This window comes from Poecilia mexicana, unplaced genomic scaffold (genome assembly GCF_051168715.1).
Source record: "Poecilia mexicana isolate PSO_F unplaced genomic scaffold, ASM5116871v1 scaffold_6, whole genome shotgun sequence".
NCBI classification, from domain to species: Eukaryota; Metazoa; Chordata; class Actinopteri; order Cyprinodontiformes; family Poeciliidae; genus Poecilia; species Poecilia mexicana.
In genome coordinates, this window is record NW_028263375.1 from 8,087,734 (window position 1) to 8,110,918 (window position 23,185).

The 23,185-nt window shown below is 39.8% G+C and overlaps 2 protein-coding genes across 4 annotated transcripts; one reads left to right on the forward strand and one right to left on the reverse strand.

The window, feature by feature from the left end:
* The first annotated feature begins 2,277 nt into the window (after positions 1 to 2,277).
* On the forward strand, positions 2,278 to 4,619 carry chrm4b (cholinergic receptor, muscarinic 4b). 3 transcript variants are annotated; one of them, XM_014993973.2, is made up of 2 exons: positions 2,278 to 3,771; positions 3,967 to 4,619. In XM_014993973.2, exons 1-2 carry the CDS (start codon positions 2,896 to 2,898, stop codon positions 4,357 to 4,359), a joined length of 1,269 nt encoding a protein of 422 aa, XP_014849459.1. In that variant the 5' UTR covers positions 2,278 to 2,895; the 3' UTR covers positions 4,360 to 4,619. The 3 variants fall into 3 exon arrangements, with proteins under 3 accessions (XP_014849459.1, XP_014849457.1, XP_087862294.1); XM_014993971.2 differs by having other exon boundaries at positions 2,281 to 3,771; positions 3,964 to 4,619; XM_088006168.1 differs by having other exon boundaries at positions 2,282 to 3,771; positions 3,913 to 4,619.
* A 530-nt stretch (positions 4,620 to 5,149) lies between these two features.
* On the reverse strand, positions 5,150 to 22,896 carry mdkb (midkine b). Its single transcript, XM_088006169.1, has 5 exons — positions 22,762 to 22,896; positions 10,510 to 10,598; positions 8,173 to 8,343; positions 6,549 to 6,707; positions 5,150 to 5,569 (listed from the first exon to the last, which is right to left on the reverse strand). Exons 2-5 carry the CDS (start codon positions 10,595 to 10,597, stop codon positions 5,550 to 5,552), a joined length of 438 nt encoding a protein of 145 aa, XP_087862295.1. The 5' UTR covers position 10,598; positions 22,762 to 22,896; the 3' UTR covers positions 5,150 to 5,549.
* Positions 22,897 to 23,185: the final 289 nt, after the last annotated feature.

The window sequence follows — 23,185 nt, forward strand, 5'->3', positions numbered from 1 at the left end:
GAGGTTAAAAGGGTCAAACCATCAGGGCTGGAGTGAAGGATGAAGATGTGAGCTACCATTGCCATGGTAACATCTGTCCAACGGATCAGATGGCGGCTGGATCTTTTTTTCAGAGACAACTGTCCATGTAAGATTTAACGGAGCAAAACAAGGAACGGTTGGATTCCCGTTGGGCAGAAATTCATTAAAGGAGACCTATTATACTTCAGGGTAGGACAGGTCTGTGGTCTAGTCAAAACATGTTCATTTTTGCACAAAAACATTCTTAGTGAGATTTTAGTCAGTTCTGACAACTTTGACCTCCTTTGGGGCCTCCTGTCACTTTAAATCCAAATAAGCTGCTGCTGGCCACGCCCCCCAAACTCAACGTTTACATGCGCACATGAAAATGACTGTAACCATACATCTTTGAAAAGCAGAAGTGGAGCCTCCTATCCAACCAACTAGAAAGCAGCAAATTGTTTTTGGATGGTAAGTCAACAAAAAACATTTGTCTGTTCCAGCAGCCATTGTACAATGGCAAAACCAGCTATTATCTAGATTGGGTTGCTAAGTAACAGTATAGTGTGACTTAACAATTAGGAAGCTTTTGAAACGTTTTGCTTTCCAAAACCATTAACTTATTGCCAAAAAACAACTGAGTGTTTTGTTTTCTTTTATTACTTTTAAGTGTTTGTTTTTAAAAGCAGAAACTCAAATAGAAGTTTAAAAATGTATAAATATTAATAAAATGTATAATATGAATTTTAATTAATATGTCCCCTTTTAAAAAGAAGATGGAGAATCCTGGAAATGTGTGTTCTGGACAGAAAGAGACCAGGAAGAACTAAGCTGAGGAGTTCCTCTTTTTAACACGGTAGTGGCGGTGTTATGGTGCGGGCCTGTGTGGCTCTGTACTGTGAACTTCACTTGTTAAAATTACAGAAATATTTGCAACAGCTTTGTAGAACTTTCTCATTAATTTCATGGAATTTAATCACTTTTTATCAATGATCAATAAAACTTCCACTGATCAGGTTTTATGTTTATATTAAAGCTTATTCAACGTTTGTCTTTTTTTTTATGTGTATTTTTAAATCTAAACTTTCCATGCCCTCCTGCGTGAAGCTGACTGCTGCTGCTGGTCGGTGATGAAGACGATGTGATGTTTCCGCCTGCTGTCTGTCGGCGTTACGGCCCTCATGAGGCTGATCTGAGGTCAGATCAGGCGGCAGCAGCAGCGACCGCAGGGTGAGGCTCCGACGATGAGGAGGGACGAACTCTTCCTCACGTCCTTATAAGCCGCTCTGAGTGAAGGCGGCGGTGATCAGCCTGAGCAGCTGCAGCAGCTTCATAACCAGGTGAGATTTTTACTGATTTATTCCATTTCTTTAAATTTCCTGCATTCAGAAGAATCAGGAAATGTTTTAATTACCTTTATGATTTTCTGTATTATTGTTAAAATGCTGTTTGATCAGAAATTATCTAGAAATTATCAACTTTCACTTAACCCGATCAAATATGTTTAATTGATTTCCTCCACTTAATGTGGAAGTAGCCCACATTTGGAGTATTGAAATAATGTCTTTATTTGAAACTAAATCAGCTTTTAGACGATGAAAGTTGGGAATAAGAAGATTTTTGTTATATTTAGAGCTAAACATTGTGTAAGAAGACAAATGAAAATAAAACCTAGCTGGAGGGATTTTGGAAAAATAACTGCAGGAACTGGAAAAAAACTGAGTTTGATCAAAGTTCCTGTTGGATTTTAATTCAAATAAAATAAAATAAATAAATAAATACTTCTTTGAACCCCAAAATAATTTAATTAATGGGGTTTGTGCATCACAAAGTGCTGAAATATGGTAAAGCAATTGATGTCATTTGGTACTGTAGATAAAAACGGCTTTGATTTGATTGTGAAAATAATACTTGAACACACAGTTGTTATTTTGAAGGCTCTATTTATGTCTAGAGGGCCACAGAAAATGCTGTAGAGGGCCGGATTGGCCCCTGGGCGTCGAGTTTGACACACAGATGCAGCATCAACTCTTCTCTCTGGCCTTCACGTTTCTCCTTGAACTCCTTCATCGACGTTACGCTTGTGTCTCCTTTGACTGCACAAAGATTCACTCTCACAACAATAGAAAGAACCTGCATCTTTTCAGACAATTCTGTCAATTAATCAATTGTTCTGATGATTAATCTATTAATCGTATAAAAATGGCACATTCTGCATATTTTGTCATTTACATTTTATTGCCTAAAATGCAGTATCATAGCATTTCTTTAAGGGATGCTTGATCCTGGATGCATCTGCAGCTAAAAATACTAACATCAACATGTGAAAAGCTACAACGGCGTTCGCCTTAGTAGAAAGCTCACCCTGTCTGCTTGACAGAATACAGTGCAGCGCTGATCTATTGGTTATTTATAGGGATTTTTCTTTTTTGATCACAGTAATTAGGTGAAGCTAACACTACTACTAGAGGACTTCTGGGTAGAACATATTTACAAAAAACTTTTTATCTTAAATCCAAAATGTATGCATTTCATGTAGCGTTCTGGTTTAATCTCTGCTCTGAGTGAGTTATTCTTTCACCATTGGCCTTCATAGGACTGAATACTCCAGTTAACGATTAGTCGATAACTAAATTAGCTGCCAATTATTGAAATAATCTATTAATCACAATTAATCTGATTAATCAATTAATTCATAGTCAGTTTTCTTATCTTGTGACCTCTGGTCATGATGTTGGTGCTCTAACAAGGCCCTCAGAAACTTTGGAAGAGGAAAAGGTCCACAGAGTCACAGAATACTCCAGTTAACGATTAATTGATTGCTAAATTAGTTGAAAATTAAACTGATTAATCGTTTCAGCCTTCGTTGCTTGCAGCTTGGGTGAAGGCAGCATTATGCCTGGGCCCATGGTGCCTGTGCCTGCAGGAAGCATGGGTCGGTTGGCGGACCCCACCCTCAACGCCTCCGCTTGGCCCCGCCCCTCTGTGAACGCCTCATCCCAGTATCCAATCAGAGCGTACAGCACTGCCGAGCTGATCCTGGTTGTCATGGTATCCGTCTCCCTGAGCATTCTAACCGTTGTCGGGAACACGCTGGTCATTCTATCCATCAAGGTGAACCGAAACCTGCAGACCGTCAACAACTACTTCCTGTTGAGCCTGGCGGCCGCCGACTTATTTATCGGCCTGCTGTCCATGAACGTGTACACGATGTACCGACTGCGGGGCCGTTGGCCGCTGGGGGCTGCGCTCTGCGACACCTGGCTCGTCCTGGACTACGTGGTGAGCAACGCCTCGGTGCTGAACCTGCTGCTCATCAGTTTGGACCGCTACCTGTGCACAACATGGCCGCTCAGCTACCCGGTGCAGCGGACGGGCCGCGTGGCGGGCCTGATGATCGGCTGCGCCTGGCTGCTGTCTTTCCTGCTTTGGACGCCCGCCATCTTGTGCTGGCAGAGCGTCGGCGGACGGCGGGTGATCCCGGACGGACACTGCTACATCCAGCTCCTGGCGAGCCCGGCCGTCACGCTGGGCACCACGCTGCCGTCCTTCTATCTGCCGGCGCTCGTCATGATCGGGTTGTACAGCCGGTTGTCGGCCGCCAGCCGCCGCAGGCTGACTTGTCTTCAGGCGGAGCAGGGGACGCCCAAGATGGCGGATCCGCCGGTGAAAGGCTTCACCTGGAAACGAAGCAGCTGGATGGCCAGCAACCTGGGTTCGGATCTGTCTCTGAACCAGCGGGGAAGTCCGGCGAACAACTGCAAACGCCTGGTAGGTAATCTACCTACAGTACGGAGTATTAGAACTACAACACCAAAGGAAGGCCTGAGCGGATGTTATTAAGTTAATCGATTGGAACTCATTTTGATCTAATAAACAATTAATCGACAATTGTTTGCATTCCTGCTGCAGCTTGTCAGTTCTGAAGGAACTGTGACTTCACAAATCGAACTGTCTCATCAGCAGCCGGTCTCCCAAACCTCCTCATGTGCAGCGGGAGACGAAGACGCCTTATCGCTCACCGACCTCCACGGCTCGGCCTCCGCGGCGCTGTCCTCCTGCCCCAGCTTCCGGTCCCAGGAGCGGAGGAGGCGCCGGGTGATGGCGCGGGAGAGGAGGCTGACCAACACCCTCCTCGCCATCTTGTTGGCCTTCATAATCACCTGGACGCCCTACAACGTCATGGCGGTCATCGCCGCCTTTTGTCACATCCGAATCCCCGACGCGCTGTGGACTACGGGCTACTGGCTGTGCTACGTCAACAGCACCATCAACCCCTGCTGCTACTCGCTGTGCAACGTTACGTTCCGGAAGACCTTCTGCTGCCTGCTGAGCTGCCGCACCTGGAAGCTGCACTAACGCTGAAACAGGTGGGCATCCGTCAGGTGTTTACTATGGCGTCAGATAGAAGATGGAGTTAACTTCCGCCAAATAACTCAGAAATTGTCCAAAAGTTTAAAATTTTCTACTTTTGAAACTCAGAAATGTAAATGTTTGTCTAGAAAATTTCTCTGAGATTAATCTCAAAGTTTCAGAATTGTAAATTCTATGTAAATTTGCATCACGTATTTACCAAAGTATATTAGATAGGAAAAAATTAGTAAATTTTCTTCAAAGTACTCAATTGTCCAAAAGTCTATTTTTTTAATTTATTTAATTAAATAGAGCATTTTTGACTTTTAAAACTCATTAATGTAAATTTTTTTCTGTAAAATTTCTGAGATTAATGTGAAAATTTGAGTTTTTTCAAGCAAATTTTTGACTTCCAAACTAAGAAATTTCCCCTTTTTCTCTAGAAAATTTGTGAGGTAAATCTCAATTTCAAATTTCTTTCTAACAAATGAGCAACTTTTCAAATTCAGAGTTCCAAGTTTGTTTTTTTCCAAGACAATTTCAAGAATCTTTCAAAAATAATTAGAAATTTGTTCAGAATCGGTTCAGTCAGGAATCTGTTCAGGTTCAGGAGCTCATGAAGAAAATATCAGTAATTAGTTTAAAATCCTTTTGGAATCAACAATCTGAAATTGGGAATCTGTTCAGTGTTAATAATCTGTTCAGGTTTGTAGTTGAACGATTCCCCATCGGATCTGATCAGTTTTCTATCAGCCTGACTGAAATCATGTTGCTTTAATAAACAAACACACAAACGTTTTCACCAAAACAATGTACAGCATTTATTTGTTCATTTGTACAAGTCTCATCAATAATTTGTAATTCCAAAAATAAACTTTCCCTCAGTTCAGATGTTGAAGCATCAAACTGTGGATGATCTGCAGGATCAACTTTTCTCCTAAAAACTTTTAAAACTACAGAGAGAGAGCATTAAACTACCGGCTACCGAACAAAGGTTATTCTGATCAGCTAAAGCTTAAATCCAAGGAAAACAGGAGAACATCGAATCAGAGCAGGAATCAGCGAGTCGGACGGGTCAGTTTGAGGACAGGAAGTCTGTTTTGGAGTCTCTGGTTTTAAATGTGAAGAACGGAAGACGATTGTTCAGCTGGCGGAGGAGGAGAAATCCTGTCGTCTTCTGGTTCACTCTCCCTTCTTCAGTTTGATTTTTTCTCCCCTGAAGATGAAAACAAAAGGTTTAAAGTAGAGCCAAACCTTGTTGCTAGGAAACAGTAAAAGCATTAATCATGTGACCAGTTAGAAGGAATCATTTAATGAAGTCTGAAGGTGGCGAGACTTTTATTTATTAAAAACGTTTTACACTTTTAAATGTGAAGTTAGTTTGTCATATGTTTTATAAGAAATGTTTTTAAAATAACATGTGACATCCCCCCTTTTTTAATTAATTAATTTATTTTTTATTTATTTTGAGCCGGGGTGATGCTAATGTTACTGTGTGGCACTTTGTTCTGCCCCTTTCCTTTTTGCTTGTGTGTCTGTATTAAAATGAAAAATAACCAATAAAAACTGAAAAAAAAACTTTTTATTTTAATGTCAGTTGTGCTCTGTAAATTGTCACCCAAAAACTCAGAAATTTTGAGATTAATCTTAAATTTTTTAGAAAAAAATTGGAAAGTTCTGAGCTCAAAGAATCAAACATTTGTCAGAGAAAAACTCCAAAATTTTTTGATTCATCGCAAACATTTTCTACTAAAAACCAGGACTTTTATGGGCTCCAAAAGTCAACAATTTGCAACAGAATTTTTATTTTAATCCCAGAAATTTTCAGTAAAATAATGGAATTTTCTGAGATTAAACAAAACATTTCTCAAGTTTTTGACTTTGAGCTCAGAAATTTCCAAGATTTTCTGTAAAATGCCTGAAGTTTTTCCTCATTAAATCCTTATTTTGCTTTTTACTTTAACGCCAATTTTTTTTTTTTTTTTAGAAAATTTGATTAATCTAGAATTTCAGATTTTTTTGGCAAAAATTTACTTTTTTTCCCCCCCTAATACAGCGCAGTAGTTTAGCAGTAAAACAGTTTTTCTCATTGTTTGAAAGGAAGCTCAACATCCTGAAATATGTCTGTAAGTTAGCGATCAAACTGATGATGTAATAGAAAATGGCTGCTGGTGCTGCAGCCGCTGAGGCCTCACCTCTGGTCTTCTTGGGTTTGTGGGAGCAGGGCTTGGACACCTTGACGGTGCTCTGGCAGTCGGCGTTGAACAGAGCTCTCTTCAGCGTTCCTGACCGGGTCTTGGTGTTGGTCCCGGCGTCGCAGGAACTCCACGCTCCAAACTTGTACTTACAGTCGCCTGAGAATAAGAAGATACAATTATTACCAACCCAAAGTTTTCTTGCAATCATTGTCTAAATTTAAAGATTTTTTTTTTTTTTACAGATTAACAATAAATGTTTTATTAAACTGCTTTATGTTCAGTTTCAGCTCCACATCTACAGTTTGTATATCAACTTGAAGGTTTCTGTTAAACAGATTTCTGTTCAGTTGTGCAGAAACTCTACATTTTAATTCACTCCCAATAACGTCTAACATTTTCTTTCCAAACTAGAAAATCCAAGTTTGGAAATCTTCTGTATAAAACTATCAAAATTAAAAGTTGAAATCCTGGCTTTGTATCTCAAAAGTATGACTTAATTTCATAATTATGATTTTGAATGAATATAATATTAATACACAATATTTTCAGTTTTCTTTTCTGCTTTGTGGTTTTTCACTAATGTAATGTTCTGTACCATGTATCCCTCATGTCAAAGTCAAGGCCCGCGGGCCACATGTGGCCCTCCATGTCATTTTATGTGGCCCCTCGCAGCATTTTATAGGCCCATGATTGACTTAAAATAGGTTTTGACTTGAATTTAACGCTCCATTTCAACCAAAGGTTTGTAATGCGCTTCCTAACCAGACGCTCCAAAGCGTCCGGTCCATAACTCTTCAACACGCCGTCAGCTCCCGGTCAGAAAGACGCATTTAGTTCAGAGACCATGAGATGATATTCAGAAAGGATTTTTTTAATTAATTGATTTCAGTTGCCTCTGAGACTAAATCTTTGCGTAAAGTCTATAATGTCTGCCCATGTGACTTGTTTTTATTTTTTGTTTGCTTACCTTTAAACACTGATTTAAATATTGTAATTTTTAAACTGAGCAGTAATTTTACATCCATTGAAACTCAAATGTAATATTTAAAACTTCAATACATAAAATCAGTTATTTAACAATATGAGGTGTTTAATTTATTTTTAACATTGTATTTTTATACATTTATGCTGGGGGGGCCCAAGTCTAGTTTTCCAGACCATCTGCAGCTTTAGATGCATTCCTTCTCTAACACACCTGGACCATTGACTCATTATAAGCCTCTACAGAACTGAATGAGGGAAGTCAATCTTTTGTCTGGGGTGTTTTAGCAGGGATGCACTCCTGATTTGTACCGTCAATGTGGCCCGTTGAGGGGGGGCCAATATGCTGAAGTGGCCCTCGGTGAAATTGAGTCTGACACCCCGACACCCCTGATGTATCCTGTACTTTGATGTCAAATAAATTTCTATTTAAAAAAATTGACTTTCATTTCTGTAATTCTGATTCACACGTTGGCCACCAGGGGGCGCCATCCTTCACTTTACTGATCTTATCTTCATCTCCTAACAAAGTACAGTTATTAACTTTAAATCCGTTTTCTGTCCCCATGTGGATCTCCTCTCCTCCATAAGACCCTCCCCTTGCATTAGTGACCCCGTGACCCCTGAGTGCGAGTCTCACTGATGTCCTTCTTCCAGTTGCAGGGGATCCTGCAGTGGATCTTGTCGGTGCGATCTTTGCACGTCGCCTCCCTCAGTCCGTCTCCACAGTCTCCTTGATCCGGCACACATTTCCCGTACTGGGTCTCTGCCGCGGTGCATTCAGACGGTCGGGATTTATCAGATTTCCCACCTGCAGAGCGGAGAAATGTCAAACCAACGTGATGACATCATCATCTGATTTAAATGTTTCTGCTTCCTCCATTCTTTTGGTTAATTTTTCGGTTCATAATTCAGAAAGGTCAAGGTATTGTGACTATGTATAGATTGGGTAATGAATACTCAATAGATACTGTTTTCTAAAACTTTATTCAATTATTATTGAACGACCAGCCGACTGGTGTTTTATCCCAATTTTTGCTGTCGCCATTTTGCGGAAAGATTGTGGAGCGCCAAAATTAGCCATCAGCTGACGTAAACTGTTTGATTAAAAAAAATCAATTTCAGAATCAGTTCGAAAGGCTAATAAATAGACTTAAACACAAAAACGAAGGATATTATATCTATAATTTCAGTATGTTACTGAAAACTGTTGTAGTTCCAGTTGTAGTTTTTCCACATTAATTACCGTTTTTATTTCAGCTAGAATTTTTTTTCTCAAATTTTTATCGTTTTGTTAGTTTCAGTAATAACAGTTGGATGATGCAGCTGGTTGATGAAGACGACTTACAACACAAAGTATTTATGTTTTTATAAACAGTCTTTTATAAGATGCAGAGCCATGTTTATCCACGATGTTTTACGGAAAAGTCGACTTTGCTTCACTGAAATCATCTTTTGTTTAAGTCATTAAATTTGACTAACTATAGCACTTTTCATAGATCGTGGCCCAAATCCTGTAATTATACTCAGAATAAATTTGTTCAGTTGAGCCCAAATGAACAAACGTGCTAAATGATTTCTAAGTTCTGGATCTATGAAGACTAACATTCTTTTCTTTCAAAGAAAAAAAAAAAAAAGAATCAGACTATTTGCTAGATTTTAGTTTTTTTTAATTTTCTCAACAGTTTTAGCCACGTGACAAAAAGTTTGTACACCCCTGATCCAGGATCTCTGCCACTGACTTTTTCATAATTTCAGTTCTGTGGCTGTTTCCTGTCTATCCACTGAAGCAACTTGTTAACAAGATAATTGCCTCAATTAAACCTCTGAATTTTATTATTTGCAAAAATCCAAGTTTGTCACTTCTGGAAGCGGTTTCTCCAAACTTTCAAATAAAAATCATTCAGAAAACTTGGATTTAGCAAGACTTCCCAGTTAATTTCTTTCATTTTTAATCAAACTTTCTGGAATGAGCCAAGTTTGATTAGCTCATTCTGATGAAGTTTAGAAAGATCTAATCATTCCAGTTTTATTAGAATGATTCTTTCAGAGAAACAGCAGCAAAAATTCAGATTCTTTGCTGCCGTTTCTCTGATTCAGCAGCAAAGAATCAGGGAAACAAAGACACAAAACGCCACGTCAAGACCTGAAACCTGACCTTCCTTCAGCTTTTGGGTCATAAAAGTTAAGAGCCTGTGGTTAAATGTTGCAAAAATAATTTATATCTTTAAGGTCGTGTGTTCCAGTCAGGAGTTCACCTGCATTATTTTCAAACAGTCAGAAATGACCAACAAAGTTTTTAGTAAGAGTGAATTATAAGTTCCTCCAAGTTGGAGTGTAAATGTTCGATATGTTGGCTGACTGTACTGTTATGGGGCGATAATTCACACATTCAATAATCATTTTAAATCTGAGTTTTTATGACTTTGAACGAAATGGGGCCGATCACAAAGCCTTGAGGGACTCCATCAGTCAGAATCTGTTCACACCCGTTCCAAACACGCGTCCTGAGTCAAGAGTTAAAGCGCGTTTCATATGGAGGAGGATCTGGGGTCACAGAAAAAATAATAATAATTTCTCATAATTCTGACTTTCTTCCTCTGTATTCTAACCAGATCTGCACCTTGTGGAAACTATTTTGGTCTTTTAGTGAAATGGGACCGTCAGGGATCCATCAGCCATGAAAAACTAGTTTAAATACAACGAAAGTTTATTATCCTAATCCACAACTTGCATCATGGTCACTGAAGCCGGTTCCTCCCAAGTGCCCATCTCCCTTAAAGTCAGAATTTTGATTTAAAAAAGATAGAATTCTGATTTAAGAATTCAGAATTCTGATTAGAAAAACCCAGAATTCAGATTAATAAAAAGTGTGAATTCCTACAAAATGTTTTTATTTTCTGTGAAGCGATAACTGAACCGAGCAGAGCAGCGCAGGACGGCATTTAGAGCTGATTGTGGCGCAGTTTTGTCTCACCTTTGTGATGTTTGGCTCGTTTGTTGGCCTCGACGGCGAGCGTGAGTGCCAGGAGCAGCAGCAGCGTCACTGAGAACAAACTTCGCATCCTGCAGAGACCAAAAGAGGAAGAGAGACACAGTCAGGGTTATCAGCCACGGAGCAAAAAAGGGAGAGATGACGGGGTCGGGGGTCGTCTCCCTGCAGATTACTGAGCTGCATCTGCTGGATGCGTCAACACAAACACCAACACGTGCACAGATGTACAGTCAGGGGGAGATGCCCCACTGCAGGGATTACTGAGCGGGCTTAACGGGCTCAAAGGGGGTCAGGGGCCCCAAGTCACTCAGATTCACAAAACAGTGAGAGAGAGTTCACAAAGAGACACAAAGCACGTTTACAAACCCAGAAAAATGGTTTAAAAGAGACGAGGCTGGCAAAGAGCGACGCGATATCCCACAGAAAACTTCAACAAGAGGAGACGGAAACAAAGACGCAATTAACTCCTGAGAAATGATTCTGAAAGGCACCAAAGAGATTAAATTAACACAAACAGGATTAGATTTCACTGCATAAACAGGCACACATAAAATACAGTTTATAAAGGGGTAAAAAACTAAATTCAACTCAGTTAACCTCAACAAGATAACTCAAAACAGACCCAGAGAGACGGGTGATTACTAAACACCGACCCAGAAAGCCTCATATATTCTGCAAATATGACATAAAACTGGAAACAAGTTAGAATAAAAAAGAAAGAAAAAGACAAAAAGAGACGGATGATTACTAAACGCTGACTCAGAAGAGCCTCAAAAGAAACAAAACTGCAATAAACACAAGCAAATCTGACATAAAATGGAAAATGAAATGATCTGAAGCTGAAAAATCCCAGACACAAAACATCTTTAGAATCTCATTATGTTTTATAATGCAAAACAATGAACTCATATAAACCGACCCAGAAAGGAAGAAACATCGCAGACAGAATCAAAGAGCATGAAAAACACAGAAAACATGTCTGCAAAATTCACTAAAACACACAAGCAAAGCAACAAAAAACAGCCTAAAGCAGAGAAACTCAGTAACAGTGATCATTACTAAGTGTTTTCATACTGAATGAAACTAACATAAAATACAACACAGTAAGACAATCAAGGGAAAATGATTAACAATCAAAAGTTTTTGTCAAACAAGAAAATACAGACTTCTACAATCTGGATCAGAGAAAAGCAAGAAAACCTAAAATCTGCCATGGAGGCAAATTATTAATCAGTTATTGATCAGAATCAGGATTTTAGTACCAAATTCTGAGTTTTAATCAAAGCAAAAGTTCATGAATTAACTTGATTGATGAGATTATGGACAGATTTTAGAAAACAGCCTTGATCCTGAACCAGGTTTTATCAGAAAAACAGCACAAATACACATTAAACATAATTTATAAAACATATGTTTATTGAAGATCTCACCTTAGTGAATTTAAAATGTATTTAAAGACACAGTTCAGCTATAAAATAAGACAAAGAGAGACAAGATTAAACAAAGTTAAAAAGAAAAATACTGAAAAATTTGAAAGAAACTGAGTCGTTGAAGTTGTGAGATTTCCGGGTTGAATCCCTTTGACTTATTCAATATTTTACAACGGAACCATAAGGAACCAATCAGAGCTCTTTAATTTGTCACATGACTTTCAGGAAGCACATTTCAAGCTATTTTCTCCAGACTCCCCAGAAAAATTGTTCTGTCTTCCTTGTATTTGTCTGGCTTTCTTCACATTTTTCTCTTCATTCATTTTGCTTAAGATCTTCATTTTGGAGAACCTCAGGGTTCTGATTCTATGTGGTGGATGCTCCTACCACCACCACATAGTGTTAGTATTGATTTCTTTATTAGTATAGTTTAAGTTATTTCATTTAGACATATATTCTAATGGGTGCACACTTTAGTTAATGTCTGTCTGAATGGTTTATTTATATTTGTGTTTTGAGGTGCTGCTGATAGGAACCAGCTGGTGGAGGATCCTGGGGCAAACCATCCACAAACTACTGAGACTGAAGGGGGAGATGCCAAGATTATTATTTAATTTTGTCACTTAAAATATTCACTTATTGTTTGTGCTAAGTTAAAGTTATTTTGCTTTATTTGTTTATAGAATGCTTTAGTTAATTTTGTATTTATTTGTTCTTTTGTTTGGTTAGACATCCCTCCTGTGGTAGATTTGGGTTACTCCACCCCTATTTAAGCAGCCTTTGTTCTTTGTTTAGGAGGTCAGTTTGTTTGTGTTTAGTTAGAGTTCAGTTGACCTCAGTTAATTTGGATCCAAATTTGTTATTTATCCTTTGATTTATTTTTGCTTTAAATCTTTATGCTTTATTAATGATTTTTTTGAATAATTAAATGGAAACCTTTTTTCTACTTTGAACGTTTTTTGTCCTTGTTTGAGTCTGGTCCCTCACAGTTGGTGTCAGAAGTGGGGTGATTTGCTGCTGAGAGAGGTTTCCAAAATGCCTGGAAGGGGAAAAGGACGAACAAGAGGAGAACCCAGTTCTGAACATGATGAAAGAGAGGCGGCAGAGGAACATGGAGCGGTTGGTGGATTGTGTGACATGGATGAGGAGGGGAGTGAACCAACACTTACAGACTTGGCTAACCTTCTCCGAGCCCATATAGGACATCAGAAGGCCACAGAGGACTACTGGACCAGAGAAACTTTGAAGCAACAAGAGAAATTTGAGGAACTACAACAGCAGTTCACATTGTTTAAAAGGGAGAGCCAGTCCCAGACTACGCCCTCTTCTCTTCAGACATCACCAGTGCGGCCTACACAACCACCAGACCCTGGAGTAGCAGCTTCGCCTCAGCACAGTCAATCAGGTGACCTTCATGTACAGTCGTCTGTTTCCTATGCACCTAAATTGCAAAAATTGAGTGAAGAAGATGATATTGAACATTTTCTCATTACTTTTGAAAGAATAGCCTCTGCCTGCAGGTGGCCAAGGACTGACTGGGCTTTTCATTTAATACCACTGCTAACAGGCAAAGCCAGAAGTGCCTTTGTGCACATGGATGTTGATTTGTCAATGAATTATGATCAAGTTAAACTAGCTGTTTTGCAGAAGTATGACATTAACAGTGAAACCTACAGGCAAAGATTCCGCTCGCTTCAGGTGGAGCTAGAAGAAACTCCCAAAGAGCTCTACATCAGACTGAAGGAGTTATATGTCAAATGGGTGCAACCTAAGGGCAAAACAGTTGGACAAATCAATGAAATAATTATTCTTGAACAGTATCTAAGAATGTTGTCACCAGAACTTCAGGTGTGGATAAAAGAACATAATCCCAAGACTGCAATGGAGGCTGCTGAACTGGCTGATGTGTTTGTGGCTGCAAGGAGGAGGAACTCTTGGGCTTTTCAAAGCTGGAAAAAGGATGGCCGCCATCAATCTCCAGCCCAACCAGTTTCAGCTGTGGGTAAGCTACCTGTTAAAGAGAGATTTGGTTCAAAATTTCAAGGGAAAAAGCCCATTTGTTACTTATGTGGACAAGAGGGTCATACTAAACCAATGTGCCCCCAAAATGCTGTGAAGTTGTCCCAGATGTGTTTTGTGCCTAGGAAAGAGACTCCAAATGCTGGAACACTGAACCAATTAATGGAGGTTTCTGTGGAGCTCAACGGTCATGCACTGAAGGCCCTGATTGATACAGGGAGTACACAGACTTTGGTCCAGCGCAGGTATGTCTCACCCCAGCTTGTTTGCACCAATGAGACCATTTCAATCTGCTGTGTCCATGGTGATAAAATGGAGTATCCAACAGCAGATGTTTATGTGACTATAAAAGGACAAACTTACCTGCTTAATGCTGGGGTTGTGGATAACTTGCCATTCCCAATTATTCTTGGCAATGACCTGCCAGTGCTTATTGACCTGTTGAAGTCTCCTAAGTGTAATGTGGCTCTAACTCGGGCCCAAGCAAAGCAGACTGAGGAAATTGTTTCAGACCTCAGTACGTTACCATTTCACAATGTGGAGGTTTTCACAGAGGAAACTAAGGACAGGAAGTCCAAAAGACTACGGAGAAGAGAGAAGTTTCAAGGGACGGTGGTGGTTCCTTCTGATGCACCAGATCCTGAGGTACTCAAAGATTTCAAAATCCCTGGTAATATATTAGAGCTGCAGCACCAGGATTTAGGTCTTGTGAGATACTTTAAAGAAGCTAAAGTCAATAAAAATGGTTTTGCCATTCAAAATGACCTTCTTTACAGGCAAAATGGGCCAATTCAACAGCTTGTGGTTCCCAAAGCAGTTAGAGAAACTGTTTTGAAACTGGGCCATTCAATTCCCTGGGCTGGCCACCTGGGGAAGCATAAGACCTTAGCCCGCATAAAGCGCTGTTTTTTTTGGCCTGGCTTGCATAAAGACGTGGTGCAGTTTTGCAGGAGCTGTCCAGAATGCCAAATGACATCCGCTAGATTCCCCAATAAAGCTCCTCTCCAACCTCTTCCAATTCTGAGTACACCATTCCAACGATTGGGTATGGACATAGTGGGCCCGGTTGAAAGGAGTAAAGCCGGTAACCGGTTTATGCTGGTGCTTGTGGATTATGCAACTAAATATCCAGAAGTTTTCCCTTTGAAAGTTGTCAAAGCAAAGAGTGTTGCATTCTGTTTGGTGCAATTTTTTTCTAGAGTTGGCTTTCCTCAGGAAATACTGACTGACCAGGGCACTAATTTTATGTCCAAGCTGCTCAAAGATGTGTACCAGTTGCTAGGAATTAAAGGTCTGAGAACAACACCTTATCATCCACAAACGGATGGTCTCACCGAGCGGTTTAATCAAACACTTAAACAAATGTTACGAAAATTTGTGAGTGAAACGGGCTCTGACTGGGACCAATGGCTTCCATATATTCTGTTTGCATACAGAGAAGTTCCCCAGGCCTCCACTGGGTTTTCTCCCTTTGAGCTGTTGTTTGGCCATGAAGTGAAGGGACCCCTGACGGTTCTAAAGGAGCTGTGGGAGGGGGGACGAACTAACAAAGAACCTTTAAATGTTGTGTCTTATGTGCTCCAGATGAGGGAGAAGCTGGAGAAGATGACCAACCTGGCTCAGGAGCACATGAAGACTTCTCAGCACAAACAGAAGACCTGGTATGACTCTGCAGCACGGGAGAGAGGGTTCGAGCCAGGCCAGAAAGTGCTGATTATGCTCCCTTCAGAGGACAGCAAGCTACTGGCCAAGTGGCAAGGACCTTATGAGGTACTGGAGAAAATGGGACCAACAACATATAAAATCTCTGTTCCAGGTAAAAGGAGCTCTACTCGCATTCTCCATGTGAACCTGCTGAAACAATGGGTGTCCCGGGGCCAAGAGAAACCTGCCTCCTTTTACATCCGGAGCGTGGATGATGAAGAATCTGAGGAGCAATATTTGCCTGTTCCATCAGCCTCTAAGCCCAGTTTGGCTCATCTGTCAGAAAAACAACAGTCGGAAGTGAGGACTGTTTGTCCGTCGACTGTGTTCCAGGAGAATCCAGGTTATACTGAGGTGATAACTCATGACATTATCTTAAAAGCGGATGTTGTTCCAAGACGACTTAGTTATCGTATACCTGAGAGACTTCTTGAACCATTAAAAAGAGAAGTTGAGTTAATGCTTTCCCTTGGGATCATTGAGGCATCACAGAGCGAGTGGTGCAATCCAATTGTTCTTGTCCCTAAGAAAGATGGAACAATAAGGTTTTGCATTGATTTCCGCTATCTAAATTCAGTCTCAAAGTTTGATTCTTATCCAACACCACGAATCGACGATCTTATTGGAAAACTAGGCAAAGCAAAGTATCTCACCACCATTGACCTTTCCAAAGGATATTGGCAAGTACCACTCTCCCCCAGGTCCAAAGAGCTGACGGCCTTCAGAACACCATGGGGCCTTTACCACTTTAGAGTGATGCCGTTTGGACTGCATGGGGCTCCTGCCACATTTCAACGCCTAATGGATAAGGTACTCAATGACCTCTCTCATTTTGCCTCTGCATATCTAGATGACATCATTGTTTACAGCAGCTCCTGGGATGAACACATGCAACATCTACAAGTGGTCTTTGGGTGTCTCCAGAAAGCAGGATTGACAGTGAACCCAGCCAAGTGTGCCATAGCAAAGAAGGAAACGGAGTACCTGGGTTTTGTCATCGGAGGAGGATTGGTGAAGCCACAAATTAAAAAAATTGAAGCCATCCAGTCCTGCCCCCTTCCCCAGACGAGAAAACGGCTTAAATCCTTCTTGGGTATGTCTGGTTGGTATCACAAATTTATCCCTAATTACTCTGCTAGAGCTTCTCTTCTCACAGACATGACCAGTCTTCGGGGCCCAAATATTCTACAGTGGTCTGAAGAAGCTAAGCAAGCATTCAGAGATATTCAGCAGGCCTTAAGTAAAGATCCTGTCCTCCACTGCCCTGACTTCCAGCAGGAGTTTATTTTACAAACGGATGCATCAGATAAGGGCCTTGGCGCTGTGCTGCTTCAGGGTTCTCCAAATGATCGGCATCCAATCGCCTTCATCAGCCGTAAGCTGTATCCTAGAGAAACCCGTTATTCCACAATAGAGAAGGAATGTCTGGCTATAAAGTGGGCTTTGGATTCGCTCCGCTATTATCTCTTGGGGAGACAATTCATTTTGGAAACTGACCACAAAGCTTTAAAATGGCTACAGAAGATGAAGGACACCAATAGCCGAATAACCCGCTGGTACCTGGCCATGCAGCCCTACAAGTTTGAGGTGCAGCACATCCCTGGCAGACAGAACATCACTGCTGACTACTTGTCCCGCTGTACCAGCGAGCCTTCAGAGGAGGGGGAGTGTGTGGTGGATGCTCCTACCACCACCACATAGTGTTAGTATTGATTTCTTTATTAGTATAGTTTAAGTTATTTCATTTAGACATATATTCTAATGGGTGCACACTTTAGTTAATGTCTGTCTGAATGGTTTATTTATATTTGTGTTTTGAGGTGCTGCTGATAGGAACCAGCTGGTGGAGGATCCTGGGGCAAACCATCCACAAACTACTGAGACTGAAGGGGGAGATGCCAAGATTATTATTTAATTTTGTCACTTAAAATATTCACTTATTGTTTGTGCTAAGTTAAAGTTATTTTGCTTTATTTGTTTATAGAATGCTTTAGTTAATTTTGTATTTATTTGTTCTTTTGTTTGGTTAGACATCCCTCCTGTGGTAGATTTGGGTTACTCCACCCCTATTTAAGCAGCCTTTGTTCTTTGTTTAGGAGGTCAGTTTGTTTGTGTTTAGTTAGAGTTCAGTTGACCTCAGTTAATTTGGATCCAAATTTGTTATTTATCCTTTGATTTATTTTTGCTTTAAATCTTTATGCTTTATTAATGATTTTTTTGAATAATTAAATGGAAACCTTTTTTCTACTTTGAACGTTTTTTGTCCTTGTTTGAGTCTGGTCCCTCACAGGAGCCCATATTATTTCTATTTAAGTGACTAAAATTGCTTTTGATAAACTATTTATTAGGTTTCTCTTATGCAGTAACTTTGAGGTTTCTGTTTTAAAAGTTGTTATATAAATACAGTTTAACTTATTTAAACATGTTAGAATTACCATCCTCTTCTTCATCAAAGGGGAGTAAAATAGAAATTATAAAGGAAGTAATGAGGTCAAAGTTCACAGTAAAAGTAGACTATTTATTGCCCAGCATGAATTTGAAAAATGATAAAATTATGAATCACTTTTCAACCTTAATTTAAAAAGTTTAATGCTATAGTTTAAAGCTATTGACCTTAATGAATATTTTTATAGAATATACAATGTTGAAATCATAAAAAATATTGGGGTTTTTTTACACTACAAGCAGCGAAAAAGACATGAATTTTTCCTAACATGCAACATAATGATCACCAGAGGGTTAAAATGACACAGCAGCACAAGAGATGATGATAAACAGGAAATATTTAAAATAAATATTATCAGAAAGGCTAGAAGACACGGAAAGAGGCAGGAAAACCTCCAGCAAGAATGAAAACAAGAAGTGTCGTATTTTTAGCAAATTACAGGCCGGAACATTCTATATAATTCATTTGTGTTTCCATATCCTACATCCTGTGTGTCACCAAACCAGCCAGCTGCAAATATTCATCCTGCAAAAAATGAGCAATCAGGATGTAAATAATGCAGCAGAAACACACAGGAACTCACTGTTTTTAGTTTAAACTGGCGTATTGGACTAAAAAACAGTCATAAATCTATTCAGGCTTACTATTTAAGGAAATATTTTAAAAAATTAAAACAAGCAATCAGAGCCAAGAGGGGGGTCTTAGCGCTGTCAATCATCCACGTGAATGAGCTGCTAAATGAGCTAAAAGTAGAGAAACAACTGACTGCTACAGGAAAACAGGTTGTCTGACATCAATGGTAGCTTTGCTAACTAGCCTTAGCATTCATGGCAGGTTCTGCTTCTGTATAGAGAGGTTGATTGACAGCACTAAGTCCCGCCTCCTGGCTCTGATTGGTTGTTTGTAGTTTGCACTGGGAGAAGACTTTTTTTCAGATTGTCTGTCTCATACCAAACCGACAGTTTCAACAAATATTTAAAAAACATTTTTTTTTATAAAAGTTACATACTGCAACTTTAAGTCAATTATTTTAACATATTTTAGTCTCAAAATAATTGAAAAACAGAAAACTTTCAAAATTAAAAGTACAACGCATTAAAACTACTCCAAAAAGTTCTTATTTTTTCTTTTTCAAAAAAGTTACTCCAGTAAATATTAGCTAGTACCCAACTCTGGTACTTTTTACTTTTACTTGAGTAAAATTTCTGTATTTTCTTCCCACTGAATGAAAACCAAACATGTTTTAACCAAAAATCCACCAGACACAGACACACACCTGCAGTGTCTGTTAAACTTTCATAAGTTGTATATGGAATGAAACTGATTTGGAAAAATTTTTTCATTTGCCTGATTTTGTTATTTTTGTTACTTGTATGAATTACTGTCATTTTGGTCCTGAAAATACCAAAATGTCAATTTAATTTGATATTTTGGTCTGTCTGATTATGTCATTTTTAAATATTAAATGATAATTTGATCAGTTACTCAGTACTTGAATAGACTTTTTACCAAATATTTTTTACTTGACTAATTTCTTGGACGGCTACTTTTTACTTGACTAAAGTATGTTGAAGTAGTGCTGCTCTTACTCTCTACAGATTTTGGGTACTCCACCACCAGAAGGCTCCTGCTGACAGTTTCTAACAAAATAATCTGATTTTTCAGCTTTGAAGCCCTCCTGTTGTCGCTTTAATCTGCTGAAGGCTCCGTCCGGCCGGACCAGATGGTCCAAACTGGGACCGGGTCAAATCTCCTCCTCCACCAATCTGAGGCAGTTTAAACCCAATAATCTGAGTGCGGCGGTGGTTGCAGGATTATGGAAGTGGGCTAATGTATGCAGAGCGTGTTGCGCCGCCAGCACACGTCCTGATCCGTGTTTCTGCGGGACGATGGATGCTTCAGATGTGAGCTGGCTCTTTGTGCTGGGAGATGACAGACTCCTCTTTCATGAGAGCTCTGCTTCTCTTTCACATGTCAGCTGGCCTCCTCGCTCCTCCTGCAGCCTTTCATCGAGAAAGAACCGGCTCTCAGCAGGCCTCCAGTCTGCTCCCTACCAACGAAGAAGAGGAGGAGGAGGAGGAGGCCGGGGCGGCTGAAAGAGCTCTTTAGACTCCCCCTCAAAAGAATACTGATTCATTGGAGCAAAACAAAGCCTCCTCTAGCCTGGTTTCACTTCTCTAAAGCTCAACACAGATTCCACGCCACCTCCGACGATCCCAAGCTCCCCCCACTGGTCCTGGGGCCTTCGCCTTCGTCCCTGAATGGGAGCCGATTAGCATGAGAAAACAATCAGATCTTCACATGAAGAAAAGGAAACGGGATGCTCCCTTTGGTTGGAGGGCAGGAACAACATTTAAAGAACTTCCTTCAGGAATCCTGAGGTTCATGTTGGAGAGAAAAAGAGTCCACCCGAAAAAAAAACAAAAAAACGCAAGAGTCCCACATTCCTGAAGATCCTGATCCAACTGGCTCCCAAAACACATCTGCTCTCTGAAACTTGCTCCATCATTCCTAAGTTCCTTCTTCTTCTCCAGCTAGAAACTTGAGTTTCCGAGAGGAAACGGTCTTAGTATTAATCAGTTTATGATTAACTGTTGATTAATGGTTCATTAGATTAAAATTAGTTTCAAAAGATTAACCAATAACTTCCGTTTAAACCAGTGTTTCTCAACCCTGGTCCTCAGGACCCCCTGTCCTGCATGTTTTAGGTATTTCCCTTCTGCCACACACCTGAATTGTATCTGTGGGTGATTAACAGGCTTCTGCAGTACTTGATGGTCATGTAATCATTTGAATCAGCTGTTCTGGAATAGAGGCACATCTAAAACATGCATAGCAGGGGTGCGCTGAGGACCAGGGTTGAGAAACACTGGTTTAAACCTTCTTTTAGTGTTGCAGTTTTGCCGCCATCCAGCAGAGGGCGCCGCTGGTCATCCTGAAGCGCAGACTTTAATACAGAAACAAAGATGGCGGCGGGGCTATACCAGAACGGGAAAGAGAATCGGTCCAAACAGAGCCCGGTGAGAGCTGGAAAATGGACTTTAAGCGGTTCTGTTTTGAAATATAAACCACTTAACTCTTTAAGTTTCAAGTTAATATCACTTATTCAGCTGTGCTACGTTAAAAAAAATTACGGATCTGCTACGAAAACGAGGAAGATGAGAAAAAATAAACATGATGCTAATTAGCAAGGTCCGTAGTGAGTTAATGCACTTAATAGAGAAAAGAGCAACCAAAAAGTAGCCTACATATGCATGAATATCTCTCTAATCGTGACGTATTAAGAGTCTGGGATATTTTATTCTTTTCCTCTTATTTTTCCAGGTGGCAACCTATTTGGTTCCTGTTTTATTATATTTTATAAGCAGGTCTAATTTTAATAATGTGAGTAAACAGCAATTTTCTGCTTTTTCAGTTAGTATTTAATACAGTGGACACAAAATAATGTTAAAATTTAATTATGTTTTTTAAAATTTAACATATTATGAAAAATGTAGCTCTTTATGTGATGGAAAGACATAAAGAGGTAATCAGAATTTTAAGAAAATGGCCGCTTATCAACTAATCATTAAAAAGAACCAATTAATTAATTAACTGAATTTATATCCTTATTGAGAAATCTTCATTTGATTAAAAGAAAAACACACAATCTGAGTCCAGAAGGTCAATTAAAAAACATTCATCTCCCAATTGTTCAGACGGTTCTGCAGGACATGATGGCAATTGAAGATCAGACTTTAAGCTCTGCAACAGATCTCAACAACTTTGACTACAAATAGGAAAAAAGCAGTTAATGTTTGTTTTTTTTAATACAGATAACGAGGCAAGTTTTTAGCCAAATTTTCGATTTTTTCCTGCATTATTTGTTCCAAATTTCTACACAAAAATGACATTAAAAGTAATATGCTGTTACACTGGAATCTATGTCTGTGTTTTAATATTCATACTTTGTCTGCTCTTTTACATCCTAAAAATAGAAATAAAACTTTACAAACTACTTTTCAAAAATAGAAATGTTACATTTGTGGTTCTAAACGAGTTTTATTTTGTGTCCTGATAGGAAAATGGCTCTTTAGGAAATAAAGTTTTATATTCCTGATCTAAACCAACATTTTCCAAGAGTATTTCCTCAGCAGCTGCTGCCCAGTGAGTCAACATGCACGGTAAATATTTCCAGCTTCTAATTACTGGAGAAAAAAAAAACTCAAAAGGAGGAGCTTTTAAATTGAACACCGTAACACATCCCACTTTGCATTCCTACTCATTTTTAATAATTTCTTTTTCCTTCATGTCCATTTTATCTCCATTCTTTCACTTCTTGTCTCAGTTTTTTCTTCCTTTCACCGCTTAATCCCTGTTCTGTCTTTTCTGACCGTTTTTTTCCCCTTTAATTTTTATAAACATAATCAAACTGGAGCCAAATCAGGAATCAGAAACATATCTGAACAAACGACGAACAAAAGAATCAACGATTAAAGCAGAAAAACTCATAAATTCCTTTAAAATGAAGCTTTTCTTCCCTGTAATCAGAGATAATTCATTAAAAATGTCCCGATGATGAACTGAGTGATAAATGCGGGGATGAAACCGGAATGAAACCTGAATCCAGAGCCGTTGGAAAAGCTGCAGACTTACGTGTTAAGCTCAGAGGAGCAGCCTGTCGAGCTGTGGAGTCGTCGCTTTCTGTCTCCGATTCAGCTGCAGTTCCTCAACAACCCCACAGACACACGCGCGCGCACGCACATACTTCGTGCACGTGCACGCCGCTGCGTACGTCACAGGCTGTAACCCTGCTGCAGATGACTACAGCGCGGATTTAATCTGTGTTTGACGGGAACGCCCGTTTGATACACATCGAACTGAACCGGAACTAAGTTCACTGATAATCTGGAACCGGCTCTGGGATCCGGCTGCTCACCATGGAGACACCGGCAGCAGACCGAGATCACACATGTCCGTCCGTCCCTTCATCCATCCACTTATTCATCCATCCATCCTGATGAAGTAGTACCAGTTACATTGATTATTTCACTTATAAAATGGGAAAAATTTAATTTAA

What these genes read in the sequence shown, in the direction of transcription:
- chrm4b (XM_088006168.1), top strand. Translation starts at nt 2,896, where the DNA reads ATGCCTGGGCCCATGGTGCCTGTGCCTGCAGGAAGCATGGGTCGGTTG. An exon ending in CGAACAACTGCAAACGCCTG is followed by an intron (nt 3,772 to 3,912) that starts GTAGGTAATCTA and finishes TTCCTGCTGCAG; the next exon opens with CTTGTCAGTTCTGAAGGAAC.
- mdkb (XM_088006169.1), bottom strand. Translation starts at nt 10,597, where the DNA reads ATGCGAAGTTTGTTCTCAGTGACGCTGCTGCTGCTCCTGGCACTCACG. An exon ending in ACGAGCCAAACATCACAAAG is followed by an intron (nt 8,344 to 10,509) that starts GTGAGACAAAAC and finishes TCCGCTCTGCAG; the next exon opens with GTGGGAAATCTGATAAATCC. An exon ending in CAAACCCAAGAAGACCAGAG is followed by an intron (nt 5,570 to 6,548) that starts GTGAGGCCTCAG and finishes TTTCATCTTCAG; the next exon opens with GGGAGAAAAAATCAAACTGA.